The sequence below is a fragment of the Anoplophora glabripennis genome, unplaced genomic scaffold, assembly GCF_000390285.2.
Source record: "Anoplophora glabripennis isolate ALB-LARVAE unplaced genomic scaffold, Agla_2.0 scaffold78, whole genome shotgun sequence".
Classification (NCBI taxonomy): domain Eukaryota; kingdom Metazoa; phylum Arthropoda; class Insecta; order Coleoptera; family Cerambycidae; genus Anoplophora; species Anoplophora glabripennis.
The window spans coordinates 94,984-113,807 of NW_019416286.1; the positions used below are offsets into that span (position 1 = coordinate 94,984).

Genomic DNA, 18,824 nt, shown 5'->3' on the forward strand with positions numbered 1-18,824 from the left:
TTCGTTCATTGGTACAATCAAACTAAATAATAATTCATTAAAATCATAAAATTCAAATTAAACTAGTCTTCAGGTAATCTGGGAATCATTCTGGAAAAGCCCCTCTCGGTCCAGCCTAGAACGGCAGGGGTACACCCACAAAAAAAAATCAAGTTTAATTTTAATTTGCAATTTTTAATTCGAAAGTAGAGAAAATTTTTTGACCATTTTTTTTAAAAAATTGACAAAAAATGGAGCAAAAAATTCGGTAGGGGGGCGGAGGGGAAATTTTTTATAGCAAAAAAGGGAACAAAAAATTCGATGGGAGGGCGGAGGGGAAATTTTTTATAGCAAAAAAGAGCAAAAAATTTAACAAAAACTCCTCGCTCTTTTCCTTAAAATTTGATTGAAATTTGTATTTTTGTTTTTTGTTGAAAATTGACAAAAAATGGAGCAAAAAATTCGGTAGGGGGGCGGAGGGGAAATTTTTTATAGCAAAAAAGAGAGAAAAAAATTTAACAAAAACTCCTCGCTCTTTTCCTTAAAATTTGTTTCCTTGTAGCCACGTTGATCGAAGCAACATCAAAAATATACTCCCAGCCACAGACGATTTATTCAACGTCTAGGTACTGGGAACATACATCTTCGAATGCTGCTCCTTCTGTCTGTACAACTTCCTCCTGTGCAGCGGAAATCCTCCTGAAAAGAGAAACCAAACGCTGTATATCGAAAATTTTGCGTATAGAATATAAAATCAAAGTTGATGAATTATTGAATGGGACCNGTATTTGTTGACAAAAGAATTTTATGTTAAAAAGCAATTTCTCCAATATTAATGAAAAATATGGTCTTATGTAATTTAATTTTAAATATTATTTCCAGATAACTTACCTTAGCGAATTTTTGAAGCCTTGTATAGGGTGGATAAATTTTGACACTTCCTTAAAAGAGGCAAAAAATAGTTAAGAAATTCATTTTCCAGGAAAATTTAATTTTGATTCGTTTAAAATATACCACGCACAAAGTTTTCATTTTCGGTTACTTTTTAGACGTCTGTAAATCTTTTATTCGTAAAATTTGTTTATATTTATAACTCCTTTTCCAAACTTTCACTTGTCTTCGTCGAAACCTGAAAAGCAATCTCGCACGTGCTTGTCACTGAATTTCGTGTGCTAAAACCAAAATTTGTTCCCTACACCGAATTCAGTCCTTCTGTGTCTTCCACAATGCTTACCAGTGTTCCTAGCCCTTTGAATAATTGAAATCTCCGAGGAAAAAAAAACTTGGTTAGGATATCAATCGCGAACAAATGCAATGCTGATGGAACATTTTGTCAACACTCCCCGTAAGTCATCAAGTATCATGTCTGCTGGCACATTATTATTGTTATGATCATGTATTTGGGCAGGATAAAAACGTTATTAGCTGATTTCGTTTATTGTACTCGACAAAAGGACGACTGTTCCTTCATAGGGCCGTTTCCGAATAATTTTTCAGTTTCCCGGAAAAAAATTACTTACTAAATTGTTTTCTCTCTTTTAGTTTCACGTACTGCTACAAAAAAATACAAAGTTAGAAATTACTGTATATAGACTGAACATTTCTAGATCTCAGTCCTTCTACCTGTCCTTCACGATGCTTCCATACATTACAGGCATTCCTAGCCCTTTAAATCACTTCTTGAAATCCCCAAGGAAAGGGGTAAGTATGGTTAGAAAAATTATCACAAACAAATGCAATGCTGATACAGCATTTTGTCAACGCTCCCCGTAAGTTAATATCATGTCCGCCGGTTCATTATTATAAGCGTAAACTGTTGTATTTGGGCACCATAAAAACGTTATTAGCTGTTTTCGTTTATTGCACTCAACAAAGGACGACTGTTTTAAGGTTCATAGGGCCATTTCTGACTAATTTTTGAGTTTCCCGAAAAAAGTTACTTAATAAATTGTTTTCTCTCTTTTAGTTTCACGTACTGCTACAAAAAAAATACAAAGTTAGAAAATCACCCTATATAGATTGAACATTTCGAGACCTCAGTTTTTCTACATGTCTTCCATGCTTCTATACATTACAGGCCTTCCTGGCTCTTTAATTCATTTTTTGAAATCCCCAAGGAAAGGGGTAAGCCTGATTAGAAAAACCATCGCAAACAAATGCAATGCTGGTACAGCATTTTGTCAACGTTCCCCGTAAATTAATATCATGCCAGCTAATCCATTATTGTCATAGGTATGAACTATCACAACAATTTGAGCACCATAAAAATGTTATTAACTGTTTTTGTTTATTGTACTTGACAAAGGAGGGCATAACTTAAAATTGTCTCAATCTTCGTGTAGCAGTTTTTTCATAAGTTCTAAGATTTTTGGAAAAAGTTATTTAAAAAAAATGTTTTATACATTCTATTACAAAAAAATATATATTAAATTAGGAAAATCTTGTATAGATTGAAACTAATAAAAATTCCTATCAATCGTTTATTATTCATTCCAAAATTACCTTCCACTTACCGTCCATCCCTAATTTAAAAATTGTAAAATATCTACGTATTACAAGTATCATAAAAAAAAACTAAAAAGCAGGAAAAAATCACAAGATGTCTTCAAGAACCGCTGAGGTAAAACGTTTCTAGTCCTATTGCTGCACTATTATTCCTAGTTGCAATAAGTTAATAAAGTTTAATACTAAATGGCTCTCTGACGGAAACGCCGGGTTTGCGAACGGTAAGAGTTCTCTCTTCGCCATCATAGGATGTTTCTAACTCAACAGTACCTAAACCTGAAACACAAAATATGTAAATATTTATCACTGCATATGCCACCATCCACGCCCCTGAATTAGTGGGCAAACCGTTTGGAAGATGTAAACAATATGAGTTTTTTTTTTAAGAAAACTTAACACCCTGTTTCACAGAAACAAAACATTTGCACACATTCATCAATATGAACCTATTTTCTTTTTTTTTATGGAAAACTCTGCTCATTCTCACTTTTTTTTTACACACCGATCATGAATGACGTTTGTTATGACATTGGCATAAGTATTGGCATGGTAATCGGTAATACTTACTTTTACTAGTGAGTTTAGCGCCCTTTATGCCACTTGGTGGACCCAAAATCACCACTCTTTCGATCCACTCTTTAGTAGGATAATCAGTCTTATCGATCAACCTGAAATAAAATAAGACGATAAAATAAGGCAGTGGAACTGAAAGGAACCAATAAATTTTCCAAATGAATAAAATTAAAAAGAAGTAACTTGACGTACAAAAGTTCGATTAATTAAGGAATTTTGACATAACTACGTGCGTAGAATACCATAAAATACAGTGTTTATCACTTTTTTGAACTTCTTTATGCTTAATTCTAAAAAATCATTAGCATTGTAATAAATTTAAAATTCGATAAAATTCATATGGAGCAATGTGACAAAGGCGCGGCGGATAACACAAGGTACTAAGCCGTCAAGCAATATGCAATTCAGTTGGTATCTGGAATTGGACCATGTCTGGGTGTTTCTTGCGTACCACTATTTCCTTTTCTTGAGGTGTTTTCCAGCGAGTGCGTAAAAATTTTATTCGAAGGTGGATACATGGATGAAATACGTAAGATACATTGAAAATTCCATTAGTTTTATGAAAAACCAGGAAACACTATCGCCTGAGACTAACTGCTCCCGATACGAAGAATTTGACATGCAAGGAGGGAAGACCGTGAAAATCAAACAATAACAATTACACCGAAATCCATAAATCATCATGTTTTAAAAAATTTCAAGAATCATTTAAAAAAAGAATATACATCACTTACTTGCTTGTTAAAGTGTTCTCTTTGAAATCAAAGTGGATGTACAAATATTTCTTATTATTCTTGTACTCGAAACTCTGGTAATCGTCCAAGTAAAGTGTACCCGAAGCAGATTTCTGTAAAAAAAGTAATAACGATTAAAGATAACAGTGATAAAATTCCTATAGTACAAACCTTGCTATCCAGTGCCACGTACAGTGAAAACGGATCGTTGTGCATTAAAGACGCTGCCCTCCTAGGTCTGTCTTTTCTTGGTATAATACTACCACCACGGTAGAATGCAATATTCTGAAAAAATTGCAATTATCGGTTACGACTTATACTTAAGTGAGACCTAGATCATTCTCTTTTGTTCTCCGAAAACATTTTCAAATTTTGAAGGCCATTTCCTCGACATGAGAAGGAGAATCTTCTACAAAATTACAAAAAAAATTTTCTTTCTGCGACACCACGCCCATAAAGTGTATGTGCAAAATTTGCTATAAAAGTCATTGGATTTCGCTATTCAAGTCAGTGAGCTCCGAATCTTCAACAGCAATAGATCACACGTCAGAACAGATATTTTCAGTTTATTTTATTTTACGTTTAAGGTCAGTTATCTTCGGAATCTCGACAGAGAAGTGTACTAGATTGCAACGGAAAGTATTCAGCTTTATTTGATTTTATACCAAGTCAATTAGCTTTGGAACCTCGACGGGAAAGCATTGTACATCGTAATGGAACATTTTCAGCTTTATTTTATTTTATATTAAGTCAGTTAGCTTCGGAACCTCAATGGGGAAGTATCGTGCACCGTAACGGAACATTTTCAGCTTTATTTTACTTCAAGCCAGTGTTGTTCGAATCTTCAATGTGCAAGCATAGGGCGTCACTACGAAAATTTCGCTTCTATTCTATTTCAGAATTAAAGAAAACCAGGCGATCAGTTGTTGGGGCACAACTTCAACAAAACGTTCACGAAAAGAGTTCGACAGCAACCCCAGTTTTATTTTTAAAAAGAATTTGCTAGCACTCTGCAATTTTTATTGTGGAGGCAAACAAAAAGAATTTGCAGTGTAATTTTCATTACGTTTAAATATCGTACTTCCTACTTGGGAAATACAACAAAGAGAATTGAGATCACATAAATTAATAAATTCACGGAAAGCGAAAACGGGCAGTCATCAACATCGATCGTCTGAGGACTTAGTTAAGCGACTTCATAGTATATTAGTATAGATTTCGAGGCTAACGAGCCACAACAACGAAATTTTTAGAAGCACATTCCAAAATAAAAAAAAATTCATGAATGTTGAAAATAACACAAATCTACGACGTGGCGCCCAACGTGGGGCAATTATACAACTACGTAAACACCATAATACAATTCGAATCAAGTTTGTCAATATACTTAATTAACACCCTGTATATACAATTTATGAGAGAACGTAGAAACTTTGGTAGCAAATAGGACAAAACAAGAAAAAATAATCGCTCATGATATCGATTTATTCTCATTCGTTTTGGGACTATTCACCAAAAACAAATTCTCGAGAATTTTGCTACGATTTACAAATAAAACAAAACAGACAATTTACCTTATCGAGTGACGCCGGCAGGTTATAGACTCCAGTTCCCGGATAAAGCTTGAAGTCTTCAATATCGTACCAATATTCGGAGAATCCTCCTGGCAAGTACACGTTAGTCGTGGAAATTCCCGGTTCTGATATAACTAACGCCAAAATGGAAGATCCTAACACAAAAAAATTTATATCGGAACAAGAAATCAATCACAACTTTCATATTAGAAAAAAAAAAAATTCTGATGGTATTACACGGACAAAATTGGCTGTTATTTCTTACCTACGAGAAGTTCCTTGTCGATATCAACCACATTCGCGTCGTCGGGATACTGATAGAAAAGCGGCCTTATGACGGGATCGCCGGTAATTTCGTGCTCCCAGAACAGTGTGTACCACAGCGGAAGGTGAGCGTATCTTAATCGTAGAGCTGTTCTAATTCTGTTACGCACGTCTTCATTGAATAAGTACGGTTCCCTGCGTCTGGTGTCAATGTGGGCATGGGCTCTGTAGAACGGCAACCATATACCGGCCTACAACAAATAAAGGCGTTTACAAATTCACAATCTATTATGATATTCCATAATAAAATTTCAATGTATGTTATTTAAATATTAAATAACTATGGAGTGTTGTGAAAATTCTCATTTATTGTAGGTTTTTTTAGTTTAAATTTTTGCCTTGTTTATTTTTCGTTGTTTTTCCACCATTCTTCTACATACTTTAAAAAACGTTACTCAACATTACAAAAAACTAATGGTTCAATTTTTACCAACCAATTTTTCTCCAAATTAGAGCCCGATACGTTTGAACTACTTTTTATATATCACGAGAAACGAAATACGAGAAACTCCCCAAAAGTTTGCAAATTATCCCAGCCTGTACATGTTCAAATAATACTCTTAAACAGAAAAATAACAATTCTGACCTGATACCATCTTTGAAGCAACTCAGTGTCCGGATTATTGAAGAAACCCCCAATATCGGCACCGCAAAAGCTTATACCGCCAATAGCCTCCGAAAGACACATGGGAAAACTGGCCGCCAAATGAGACCACTCAGCTGCGTTATCCCCCGTCCAAATCGTGACGTATCTCTGCGAACCGGAAAAGTGACCTCTTGAAAGAATGAAGGGTCTCCTGTGGTTAGACCTTTGAATCAAACCTTCGTACGTTGGAATGACCTGAAAAATGTGACATTCGAGTAAAGCATCATTATATTTCATTTCGTTCGTACCTGTTTTAGGGCAAATTCGTTGTGAACCTCCCTGTGTTCTAGCCCGCCAAAGTGTACGCAATCTTTGGGCATCGTAACCTCTGGGCCGTTAAATACCGAGGGTTCGTTCATGTCGTTCCATATGTACACGTCGTGCGTGGTACCTTTGAACTTATCTAAAGCGTACAAGCCCTTGTAGTAATCGACCGTTTTCGGGTCATAAAAATCTAAATAACTGCTTGATCCAGGCCAACACCAACCTGAAATATCAAAGTTACGTCAGCTTCGAAGACAATTTGATAAACGTAAATTGTTTACCCTCATAAACACTTCCATCTTTATTTTTTACATAATAATCATTGGCTAGTGCGTCTTCGTGTAAGAAATAACCAGCCTCCCTTTTAATATGAGGATCGATAATTATTACAAGTTTCCTCCCAGTAGCAGTTAAGTTATTAATCATTACGTCCGGATGGGCAAACTTTATGGGATCCCAAGTGAAATATTTTTTACCATCCGTGTACTCAATATCTAACCACATTACATCGACGGGCAAATCGTGAGCATCGAAGTTTTCCACTACATTGGTCACGTCATCTTCGTCATTGTAATTCCAACGACACTGATGATAACCCAATGTGTAGAACTAAAAAATTAGGGATTCTTTTATTGACAACACCCCAAAAATTGATCTTAATAATTATATACCTGTGGTAAAGGAGCAACCCCAGTAAGAGAAGCATACTGCCTAATGGCGTCTTTCGGTTTAGGACCCATAAGAACAAACATGTCAATGACACCGCTTTCGCTCATAAAATGAGCTTCGACACTGTTATCAGTTTTAGTGCCTGACACTAAATTTACTATCGATGACATTACATTGCCATCCTTGCTATTTTTGATATCGACCCACGTTTCAGCGGAATTGTGCCAGAAAACTCCGACTGTGCCTTTTGGCCTAAAATAAAGAAGCCAATGAATGTATTTTTCAAGAAGTGGGGTGTTCTGCTGTTCAGGAAATTATTATTGTGGATATATTTTCTGAAATAATATCTAATGATTTCAGTAAGAGTGATGACAATGGTTTTTAGCGTCTCGGCAGTCGAGACGGCAAAATTACACCTGTTACACACTGTCTAGTATTGTAGAAATCGCAGTGGGTGTTGAACAAATAAAAGTAATATTATTATAATTGCTACATTTATCTTTTTTATTCACACCAAAAAGCAATGGGAATTTGTTCCGAACATAAATATTTCTCAAGAATAAATAATTAAATAAAACAGTTCCGTCCAAATTGAATGCTATACTTTTATTTTTGTTCCATGAAATGAACTTGGCGAGAAACAAATTTTTTTAAATCTTCAAATTGAATATTTTGATACAAAAAAATATGTAAAAAACTTACGAGTGTGCATATACAACAGGAACAGCTCCATAAAGTGCCATAGTAGAGTCCATCTCATACTCAAATACATCCAAATTATATAACCTGTAAGGTTCCAAACCACCCGAACCTGTAGTTCTTAGAGCAAGGCTGTCAGCATGTTCAGGGAGTCCATATATACGAATAGCACCGGGAAACGCAACATCAACACCTACCGCCGAAGGTCCTCGTGGTTTGCTATCGTGATGCGACTTGAAATTCTCCTCCCATGCGCCCGGATCTTCATCTGTTTGTTGTGCTTCACCTTCTTCATCACTTAAAAATTATACGTTTTATAAAGATAACTACACATCACTATATAAACATATATTTCAAAATAAGATACGCAAGATTATGATAAGCTTTGTGATAAGATTAATTTTAACTACTTACTTTTCCTTCGGTTTGCTTCTATAATGTTCAAATTTGAATAGTCCTCTACCATTCACAACACTCACCAACTGCTCTTTTTCAAAGAATTCCAACTTAAAAGGTTTTGAATAAACTGCTACCTTATTATTACCTGAACGTACTGTTATACTTTCTTTGTTCCGGTCTAAAACTTCCAGTCTAAAAATATATTATTTTGTAATTGCCTAATTATTACAAAAAACTGAACACTTACTTAGTAACTTGAGGTTCCCCCTTCAAAGCATTTTGGGGGCGATATCTAGGATACAATGGACTAACTTCATCTACTTGCAACCGAAATATATTGCCAGATATGGCTGTAAGTGAAAATTTAAAAGGAATATCTGCTTCTACATTTATTAATTTGGCTTCAATCGTGTCTTCGCCAACTTGAAGAGTTTCCAGGTCCAACATATATTTGCTTTCACCTTCTGTAATACCCCTTAACCGTCTAACAGAAATTTAAAATTAATACTATTTATTGTTTTTAAAAAATATATTTACCTGCAAAAACTACTTTGCTCGCAAGTTTTAAAATTATTTTTATCTACTGCAAATACTGATAATACAAAAACCAGCAAGAAAAGAGTGAACCTAAAAAACATTATTTAGGAAAAAGGATTACTTAATGTTTTCTTGGAAGCTTACCATGAATTCGAAGCCATATTGGCGAATGGCGATGTATTAGAAATTAAAAAAATATATATTCTTTTATATTTGTTTTTTCCTTCCACTTCCCAAATCTTAAGACATTCAACATGAAAACTTAAAATCCACGTCAGTTTTCAGATTATGATTACTGACATGTGCAAAACAGCCGGCACTGAAGTGGAAGCACCGGAAAATGATAAAGATAAACCGGCTTAACCGGCAACCGACTTGACAAGTAAAAGAAACTGACAAAAACAAGAATTTTTAGAACTAAGACCTTAGACAAAGAACATAAGAATAAATGAGCCGTGGATTTCCCTAGTCATGTTTCCCGACGCAACCACCAGGAGCGCTGTAACTCTTTTCATACCTCCATCATTATTATTAACTCGCGCCATTATTCCATGGCTAGAAATTGGCCTCAATGATTTGGGATCGAGGGGGATTATCCCTCTTTATCCTGCCTCATCTCGTGTAGGCCTGGACAGCCTTCGTAGGTGGGCCCCATCCGTCGTCTACCCCGACCGCAAATGCGGCCGGTGTAGGCGCTTTGTGGGACCTCCTTTTGTCCTGGCTGGGCCCCGCCGGCTAGGGCCCTTTCTTCTGGCGCTCTTCTTGCTTCGCCGGCTCGTCTGTGTAAACCCCGGGGGTAGTGTCATGTTTATGTGTGGTATGGTTGGGTAGGGTAGTGCGGCTATGCAGCCTGGGATGCGCTTTGCTAAGGTGGCCCTTAGGCTAGCGCGGGAGGGGAGGGGTAAGGAGGGTATGGGGGGTGTATATGTGTGTGTGTCGTTGTCTTCGTTTCTTGATCCTGGCTGTCTCTGAAACAGAAAAGGTTAGCGGGGGGGGGGGGGGGGATGTCGTTGGGGTGGTCACCCAGGGTTATTATTAACTAAATCACGTCGACTTTGTAATAAAAGTACTACTACCAAATTTTGTCATTTGTCCCAAAATGTCGGTTTGGTTAGATCAAAATATTGGGTTACGTAAAATAAACTGTTCAATACATGTGAACATTTTTATTTAACCTAACCTGATTTGCATAATTCTAAAGCGTTTTAAAAGGAAAAATATAAAAATAGTTCATGGTTCTCTCACCGACGGCACTGAAACTTTTATGAAAACTCAGTGATGGCGATGGCGTGCCTTATAAAACAAATCTCGGTACTAAAAACAATGCTATTATAAACTACCATAACTTCCCCTAAAACTAGGGGTTTACGAAAATTCTTTGTAGATAATCAAGTTGTTAGCTTTGTGCCGTGCCTGTTATTCTTACGAGTTCATTTTCGTAAAGCTCCAGTGTGAACAATTTCAACAATTAGAGGAACCAACTAGTCCCGTATGTCCAATACCAAAAAGATTCCGCTCAGATGTTCTGTGCATTTCATTCTAATAGCGATTTCCATTGGGGAAAACTGGGGCTGCACTCGGGCAGCACTGACACTCCACTGGTTGTATGAGAAATATGCTGTGGTGCAATCACAATGGAATGACAATTTTTGCGTGGGTTTCCAACATTTACAGGTTGTGTTTATGTTTTGATTTTTATTCAGTCAAAGTAACAGTTCACCAGTTGAAGTTTTTCAAAGAAGGTAATTACAATGAACCAAGAATTAAATTTGAAATTTAAAATAAACCACGAGGAAGTTACTTTGTGTATTTCTGTAGACAAAACGGTTCACTTATTTAAGTTTGTAGATGACATTTTCAATGAATCCATCCACTTTTTTCAGTTGTTTGCGTATAACTGGTATAACATACATTTCATCATCATCACTACTTGATAATGGAGCAACAACTTTGTCCATATTTACCGCCATTTTTTCTTGCACTGACTGTTGTTCTAGTTGTCCAATAGAATTTGAAAATTTGCACCGACTTGACCAATGGAACGTCAATGGTGCACTCAGTGTACACCAGTTTTCTCAATGGAAATCGCTATAAGTAATTTATTAGCGATATCCATTGATACACTGAGTGCGCATTCAGTGTATATCCATCCTGTATTATCTACAGTGATAATAAAAGATGGAAATACACTCGGTGCGTACTCAATGTGTCAATGGAAATCGCCATATGCAATGTGTTTAATCCATACTTCTATAATTTATGGTTCAATCTAACCACAAAACATGTTCTGTGGTTCAATTCAGTTTATGGTTTATGCTTTGTTTGTGATTCAGTTCTAACCTCATTTATTTACCTGTATAAAATGAAGTTGTATTTTGATTATAAACCTTGACGTCTATGATTTTTATTCATTCTAATTTTCAAATATCGTTGAAATTTTCTTTATAAAAATGGGCGAATCGGTAGAACAATCCATGGAAGCATGGTCCTTTACAAGTTTGTATAAATATAAAGGCAAAAATGTAGAACTGTCCCAACAGCAAAGAAGAGAGAAATTTCTTGAAGACCAAAAACAAAAAAGGCATGAAGTTACAGATAGCAATAGGAATTTATGTGAAGATTTTCTTAGTGAATTACATCTACAAGAGGAACAAATGGAATGTGATGAATTAGAGCAACCGAGGAAGAAAATTAAATATAAATTAATGCAGTCTGAATGGTTCACTGATATCCCAGATGATCTAGAAGAAAACTGGTTAGCTAAATTATGTCCCCAAGGTTTCCGAGTATTATTTATTGCTCAAAATAATAAAACAATAGTATCCACAGAAGGTAGGATTATTTTAAATATACAAAGTAATTTCCCTGGCGGAGGAGGGATCGAAAGTCGTGGAGGAATTACGATTTTAGACTGCATATTTAATAGATCTACTAAAACAATATTTGTCCTGGACTGTTTGTTTTGGAATTCGATGTCTATGTTAGATAGTGAGGCAAGTTTTAGATTTTTTTGGTTAAAAACCAAATTTAATGAAAGTCCATCATTACTAAACTACAAAAAATATAATTTCTCGCTATTAGAAGTTTTACCAGCTCATAGATCACTAATCCAAGACAAAATGTTTACACTTTTATCCGTTGGAGAACAGAAGTATCCGTATGACGGTGTGGTTTTTTACCACAAAGAATCTAACTATACCTTCGGTTATACACCACTGGTAGCTTGGTTAGCCTCCTACATGTTACCTGAAAAATTGCACATAGACGTTTCACCAGAAAATATGTTTAGAAGGCCCAAAGACTACGTTTGCATGGAAACGTACCTTGAAAACTTGAGTAAGAGAAAAAAATTAAGATATAACTCGAAACAACACAAGACTAATTCGCAAATGGAGACTCAGTAATGAATTCAACTGAATGTATATTGTGTGGGTGTCCCTGAAGATCTTCGACACTGATCACAAAATCAGATGACTTAAGAGACAGATGATTTCAACACATTCAATGCTGAAAATATATCCGTTTTACTCGAAATCTGCAACTGTTGTAAAAATTTTGTTAGAAAATTCTTTAAAAAATAATTTTGTTTTAAAAAATATGTACATTGACCAATAGGGCACAGCCCTGAAAATATGACATTTAAATGAATGCCATGTAATAAATTTTGACCAAAATAATATTGAAGTGCCATTAAAAAATATTGACTGTATATTGCCAAGTTGGTCAAAATTTTGGTTCCAGGATTCTGTTCGGGGTGTCCCAACTTTTCTGACACCTTGTATATGAAATTCATAAATTAGTTTTTTTATTTATTTACAATTTTATGTGATGTTTGTGTTTGTTTTTGTGTAGCTAAGATAATGTAATTAAATGTGTATATTTGTAATAAATATTTTAATCAAGAATAGTTTTTAAAATTACCTCACAAGTGCATTATACAAATTTTACATTTCAAATTTTTTACATAATATTTTATATTTGTATAATACAAAACGGGCCGTTTCTTACACAGGCTGTTTATTGATTGACTTGGGTCAAGTAGGCCTACTGCAAGTACTTTGCATTTGTTTTCCGAAATTATGACAACAAATTGCAAGAAATAACACACCTCAGATTCGTCGTGGTTCATTTGTTTCACGTGTTTCCATGGATCAACTGATTAATTGGACATGAAAAGCGAATATCAGGTTCTATGGCGACTATTACGGCAAAATACTGAGCTTGTTTTGTTTTGAAATCCTCGTTACTCTAAATTATGATAGACATTTAAACAAAAAAAAATTTCCCCACAATGTTTACTTACTCTTCAAACTTTTTATTAACATTTCACACTTGTATAAGAATACAAAATTGGTAAATCAAATACTTCACTCAAAAACAATAAAATGGTTAGTTAAAAACATTACAAGTTGATACATGGCCATCATTTAAGGTGTCACACGTTTCGGATCACGTGGGAACATCGAGGTCTTTCTGATGTTGTCCAGTCCCAAGTACAACATAACTACCCTCTCTAGCCCTATGCCACCTCCAGCGTGAGGGGGACAGCCATATTTGAAGGAGTCTATGTACGAAGCTATCTTAGAAACATCTGCAATATGACGTTAACATTATTTTACGCAATTAATTTAAGAATGCAAAGTGCCAAAATGGTGTAGATGTCGCAATGCTAAATATGTTTGCACCTAAATTTTATGATCACAAGGACAAAGTAATTGCCCTATGCCTCTGTAAAATCATGTGACGGTGCCTCTTTAGAGAACATAAGAATGTGATATATTCGCAAGTGGCTTTGTGAGAGGGTATGATGCAAGAAAGCAGAAAGATTTTTGTTTTATCTTTTATATTTTGTGCTAAGATTAGATATCTGTGCATTTTTTCAATAAGTATTTATTCTCCTTTAAAATGTGGAATAAAAACAAGTATTACATAATTTGGATGTACATTATTAGAGTTTTATTTAAGCAGTTTAAGAAAAAGTAATATCAAAACGTTTAAAAATAATTATATACTGAATGTTTTAGGAGATGTACATACTTCAGTATGTTATTCTACGTTCAATTTTAAGCAAAAAATTTACTATGAACTTAGGTCTGGAAACGCTTTGTTTAGGATATACAGGATGTCAAATTAAAAAAAATAGTTAAATTCATGAAATTTTGTATGCGGAATTTTCTTGGGACGGAAAATTCAAATTTTATGGACGATTGGCTGCATCTCCCAGAGGACGCCACAAGCGACCATTAGGAGCCTTTTAAATCGTTTCAACTTTTTTGTGCCACGGTGTATGTCATTTCGCAGCCGTTTCCATTGAAAACTTTTCTTATTGACAAGTTCTGATCACGGAAATAAATAAAAGTAAGATTTTCAAGTAGGCTCCCATCAGATAGTTGACATTTAATTAAAAGTGACAAAAAATGAACAGTTTTTGTTTTGCAAATTTGTTTGTATTTAAATTTAAAAAATGCATCTTTACGCATAATGCAAACAAGATTTGTATCCCTTCCACATTCAAAACGTACAAAATTTTCAACCAAGAGATCATGCCAGAAGATTAGAATTTTATGAATAGATCAACGCTAATCGTCAACTAGTTCCAATGATGTCTTTTACTGACGAAGCTGATACATAATTAGCACTCTAATACATAGTTTGCATGCGTCATCATTTTTAGACGAGTTTTTAACGGAAACGGCTGCTACTAGACACTTCAATAAGGTGTACATTTCTTAAGTAGAAAAGATAACATACTGGTGTATGGCATGAAAAAATTGAAGCGATTTAAAAGGATCCTAATGTTCGCTTGTGGCGCCCTTTGGGAGATACAGCCAATCGTCCATAAATTTTGAATTTCAGTTCCAAGAAGCCTCCGCATACAAAATTTCGTGAATTTAACTCAAAGTAGTCGAGAGTTATTAAAGAAAATGTAAAAAATTTTTTTAATTTGACATCCTCCTAAACGAAGCGTTTCCAGACCTAAGTTCATAGGAAAATTTTTGCTTAAAATTGAACGTAGAATAACATACTGAAGTATGTACATCGCCTCCTGAAACACCCTGTATGTAATGTAATATTTAAATTTATGCAGCTTTCGTGCCAGACATAATCGCCTTCAGTACTTACAGTAGTTAAATATTTAGCTATACAATAATTGCCGTACAACTACTAAGAGAAAACAACACTCAAATTTAAAAAAAATGTAGGTGAAGGTGCGTCTTTAGCGACAAAACTATATGTCGTGTGACTATTTGGTTTAGTGGTAAAACAGGAAAATTGGAAAATATTAGGAAAAAATCACAGAAACTGTTTTTTCCTAACCTGATACGTTTTTCTCAAAATTATCCTTAAAAAGAATTGCATAAGTCCCTAAATGAATAAAATACTCCAATTTTGAAACAAAGACCCTGTTAAAAACTTGAAATACAAGATTTAATCTTTCATATATTTTTATAGGATGTAAAAAATATAATTTTTACACCCATATGGAAAGATAAACACCTTAAATACAAGGGTCGCCTTTTATATTGTGGGAACGGACAATCCCGCAGTCATCTCACAATGGATCTCTCTATCGTAAAGTTCGACTTTTTATTGGTATACTTACTCCGAACGTTTAGACGTACAGGCGTTATTTGTGTTGTTTACAGCGACTTGAAAAATTCTTCTCAGCCAAAAAAATGGAATTAAGTCATGAACATTTCAATGTGTTTATCTTTTACAACTTTCAACATGGATTATCTCAACAAAAGTGCATCGATGAACTTAATTAGACTTTTGGCGATGAAGCACCACCAAAAACCACCCTATATCGGTGGTATATGGAATTCAATCTTAGCCGTAGTTCGCCCACAGACAAATTTCGTTAAGGTGGTCCAAAATTGGTTTGTGATGATTGGTCGAAGGAAACGTTCAAGAAATGCGAACGGGGTGCTACAATATATGTCTATGACATCGTAACAGGTGACGAACCATAGATCTATCTATGTGTATGAGCCAAAAAGTAAAAAAGTGAACAACAGTAAAGTTGTTTGCAAGAAATACTTCTAAGTACAAGGTTGTCTGTTTTTTACCGGACATATGGTAACTGTACCATTAGTGCAAATTCGAACAGTAAATTCTGAATGGTACACAACCGTTTTTGAAAAAATTAGGGAAACCAACTACTGAAGACGCATTATTCACCACCAGGACCTTTTGAGAACTGAAAATGTTGAATTGATGAGTTGTCCGCCATACAGCCCTGATTTGGTATCCAATGACTTTTTAAATTAAAATAAATTACGAGATCAATGTTTTTCGACGCCTAAAAAAGCGGTTGATGCGTTCAAATGCATGTCTCTATTGCAATTGAAAAAGTGTTTCGAAGTTGGTTCAAGCACATACAAAAGTGTATTGAAGTCATATACGACGATTAGATTAGATTAGACAGTTAAATTTTGATAGTCCACTGGTACAAATAGTAAATTTTTTTGGTAATAGCCAACAGAATATTCATAAACGTCAAACAAAAACAAATTAAAAGACTCACCTATTCCGTGATGCTTGGCCCTCTCCGTAAGAAACACCGGATCGTGTATACGTTGAGCCCCGCTAAGAATTTCCTCGCCTCTCATAAACATATCGTAAGAATTAGAAATGGAGGGATTCTGCGGATCAGGCATGGTATAAAACGGTCTTACGGCCAAGGGGTACTTGTCAAGGATATAAAAATCGGTATCGTATTTGGCCTTGATCAGACGACCTAATAGTTTCTCCGCAGGAGTGTTTAAGTCCTCTTCCTCCCCAATTTCAACGCCTGCTTCAGCGAGCATCTTCCGAGCTTGGGGATACTGCAAGACTAATGGTGGGTCCAAGAAGGTAAATGGTTCGGCAGGATACTGTTGGCCAACCAGATTGATTTCAGTACTGTACCTAAAATAATTAACAATAAACAATAGCCAGTTTTTAAACACGAATAAATGTTCTTACTGATCACGTAATCCTTTAAAAATTTCCGTGAATAGATTGCCGATGGTAAGCATAACTTCATGGTAATGGTACTGGAAAGCCATTTCTAAATCTAAACCCGTGAATTCGGTCAAATGCCTGTGGGTGTTAGAATCTTCCGCTCTAAAAACGGCACCCACAGTGAAAACTTTTTCAAAATCGGCTGCGATAGCCATCTGTTTGTACAACTGTGGACTTTGTGCCAAATATGCCGATCCTGTAATTTAAATTAGTTTATATTACGAGTGAGAACACATTTAATGTATGTACCTTTGAAATAACTGACGGTAAATACATTAGCCCCTCCCTCGGATGCTGCTGGAATAATCTTTGGTGAATGAAATTCAACGAATCCTTTTTTTGTTAATATATCACGAAATAGGCGACAAACGCCTGCCTCCAATCTAAATAAAGCTTGATTAGTAGGAGTTCGCAAGTCCAGGATTCTGTTGTCAAGTCTTGTATCCTGATTTACACGAATATTTAGTCCCTCTTCATCCTACCCGACAAAATCAAATTTCAAATATCACTACACACTTGTAAAAATTAAAAATATATTATTAGTTTTTAGACCAACCTAGTTTTACTCAAAATAATTTAAGTCCGATAATCTATACTTTTGACTTTTTACGTAACGATAATCTATTTCCTTGTTAATTGTTGCAATATTTGTATAAGTAATAGTTAATGCAAACGTGAAACTCACTTCTTTCTCTGGCCTACTAGCATCTTCAATTTGGAGAGGTAATTGAGGAGCAGATGCTGAAACTACCCATATTTGGGAAACTACCAGTTCAACGTCACTCTGGCTACATCCTGCAACACCACTTGGAACTTCCGCTACTTTGGCTTCCAAATCCACAATACTTTCCTTTGAAATACTATAAATTTCAAGTATATCAACGTTTCCAAAACAAATTATAAAAATTACCTGCTGGAAAATTTCACCATAAATTTAGACACAGTGTCTGATACATTAACAAGTGCTTGGACGGTAAATTCTCTCTGACGCAGTACAATGAAACACTGTTTACCTCTAGCCCTTTGAGTGTGTAATCTTGCTCGAACCCATACTGTATTGCCAGCCAATGACTTATTCAAGTCTTTTATATAAGTAAAAGTACGTTGAATTGAACTAGGATCCGATTGAATTAGCGGTAAATTCCCATATTTCCCTGCTGAAACATCCTCTGCAAAAAAGATACTTAAAAAAAAATATACTTAATATAAATTCCTAATTGCATCACCTTCTACCGCTACATTTTCTTTTTGATTTGATCCTTTATGTTCGGCCTTCTTTTGAGCTTTTTCTGCCTTTTTCGCTTCTTTTTTTAAAGCTTTTTTACTTTCCGTTTTCTCTGCACCTTCTGGGGGTTTATTATCAACCATATTTATTTACTAAAAAATCAGGCAGTACACACTACTATATAAGGACCATTTAAATTTATTTATTTTCCATTTAATCGAAAAAATATATCAAAAAAAATATAAACCCCTAAAATTTAGAACATAATTAACTTTAATCTTTCTTACCAACTTTTCCGGTCTTCCACAACCTAAAAGTACACTATTCACTGTTCGTTCGTGCACTTGATCACATCAGCACGTCACCACAGAATTAAACAATACAAAATTACAAAACAACAACCTTTGCAACAACACGTCATCACAAATCCCACAGGCTGCATTCAGAAAATCACATCGATCACATCGACATAATAATAAGTTAAATTTTATACGTACCTAACCTACAAAAACTGAATTATTTGAAAAAATATAAATAGAGAATCAAAATCAACTGGTTTAACGATTTTGACAAAAGCGTTAAGCTACAGTCCAGGGGGGCATTCGTTTTGACAAAAATAGTACCTATTAGCAACTAATATCAGTTCAGAGTAACTCTAATGGCGATTTCCATTGACACACTGAGTGCGC

General features: G+C 35.1%; 3 protein-coding genes across 3 annotated transcripts; 1 reads left to right on the forward strand and 2 right to left on the reverse strand.

Annotated features, from left to right (window-relative positions):
- Nucleotides 1–2,445: 2,445 nt before the first annotated feature.
- On the reverse strand, nt 2,446–9,263 carry LOC108907955 (neutral alpha-glucosidase AB). The gene is made up of 15 exons (XM_018711829.2): nt 9,048–9,263; nt 8,904–8,993; nt 8,614–8,850; nt 8,382–8,558; nt 7,971–8,264; nt 7,271–7,520; nt 6,881–7,208; nt 6,584–6,822; nt 6,276–6,530; nt 5,631–5,880; nt 5,366–5,520; nt 3,963–4,076; nt 3,792–3,904; nt 3,052–3,152; nt 2,446–2,760 (listed from the first exon to the last, which is right to left on the reverse strand). The coding sequence occupies exons 1-15, from the start codon at nt 9,062–9,064 to the stop codon at nt 2,651–2,653; spliced, it is 2,730 nt and encodes a 909-aa protein (XP_018567345.1). The 5' UTR covers nt 9,065–9,263; the 3' UTR covers nt 2,446–2,650.
- Nucleotides 9,264–11,248: 1,985 nt separating this feature from the next.
- LOC108907937 (snurportin-1) lies at nt 11,249–12,769 on the forward strand. Its single transcript, XM_018711785.2, has one exon. It carries the CDS (start codon nt 11,354–11,356, stop codon nt 12,305–12,307), a length of 954 nt encoding a protein of 317 aa, XP_018567301.1. The 5' UTR covers nt 11,249–11,353; the 3' UTR covers nt 12,308–12,769.
- Nucleotides 12,770–13,182: 413 nt separating this feature from the next.
- On the reverse strand, nt 13,183–18,524 carry LOC108907959 (aspartate--tRNA ligase, cytoplasmic). The gene is made up of 8 exons (XM_018711840.2): nt 18,423–18,524; nt 18,137–18,287; nt 17,821–18,079; nt 17,596–17,770; nt 17,160–17,388; nt 16,872–17,106; nt 16,432–16,814; nt 13,183–13,494 (listed from the first exon to the last, which is right to left on the reverse strand). The coding sequence occupies exons 2-8, from the start codon at nt 18,276–18,278 to the stop codon at nt 13,331–13,333; spliced, it is 1,587 nt and encodes a 528-aa protein (XP_018567356.1). The 5' UTR covers nt 18,279–18,287; nt 18,423–18,524; the 3' UTR covers nt 13,183–13,330.
- Between the last annotated feature and the right edge of the window lie 300 nt (nt 18,525–18,824).

Coding starts and splice junctions, on each gene's coding strand:
- LOC108907955 (XM_018711829.2), bottom strand. Junction 8,559..8,613: donor GGGGAACCTCAAGTTACTAA/GTAAGTGTTCAG, acceptor ATATATTTTTAG/ACTGGAAGTTTTAGACCGGA. Junction 3,905..3,962: donor ACGTGGCACTGGATAGCAAG/GTTTGTACTATA, acceptor CTTTTTTTACAG/AAATCTGCTTCGGGTACACT.
- LOC108907937 (XM_018711785.2), top strand. CDS start 11,354: ATGGGCGAATCGGTAGAACAATCCATGGAAGCATGGTCCTTTACAAGT.
- LOC108907959 (XM_018711840.2), bottom strand. CDS start 18,278: ATGGTTGATAATAAACCCCCAGAAGGTGCAGAGAAAACGGAAAGTAAA. Junction 18,080..18,136: donor AGAAAATGTAGCGGTAGAAG/GTGATGCAATTA, acceptor TCTTTTTTGCAG/AGGATGTTTCAGCAGGGAAA. Junction 17,107..17,159: donor TACCGTCAGTTATTTCAAAG/GTACATACATTA, acceptor TTTAAATTACAG/GATCGGCATATTTGGCACAA.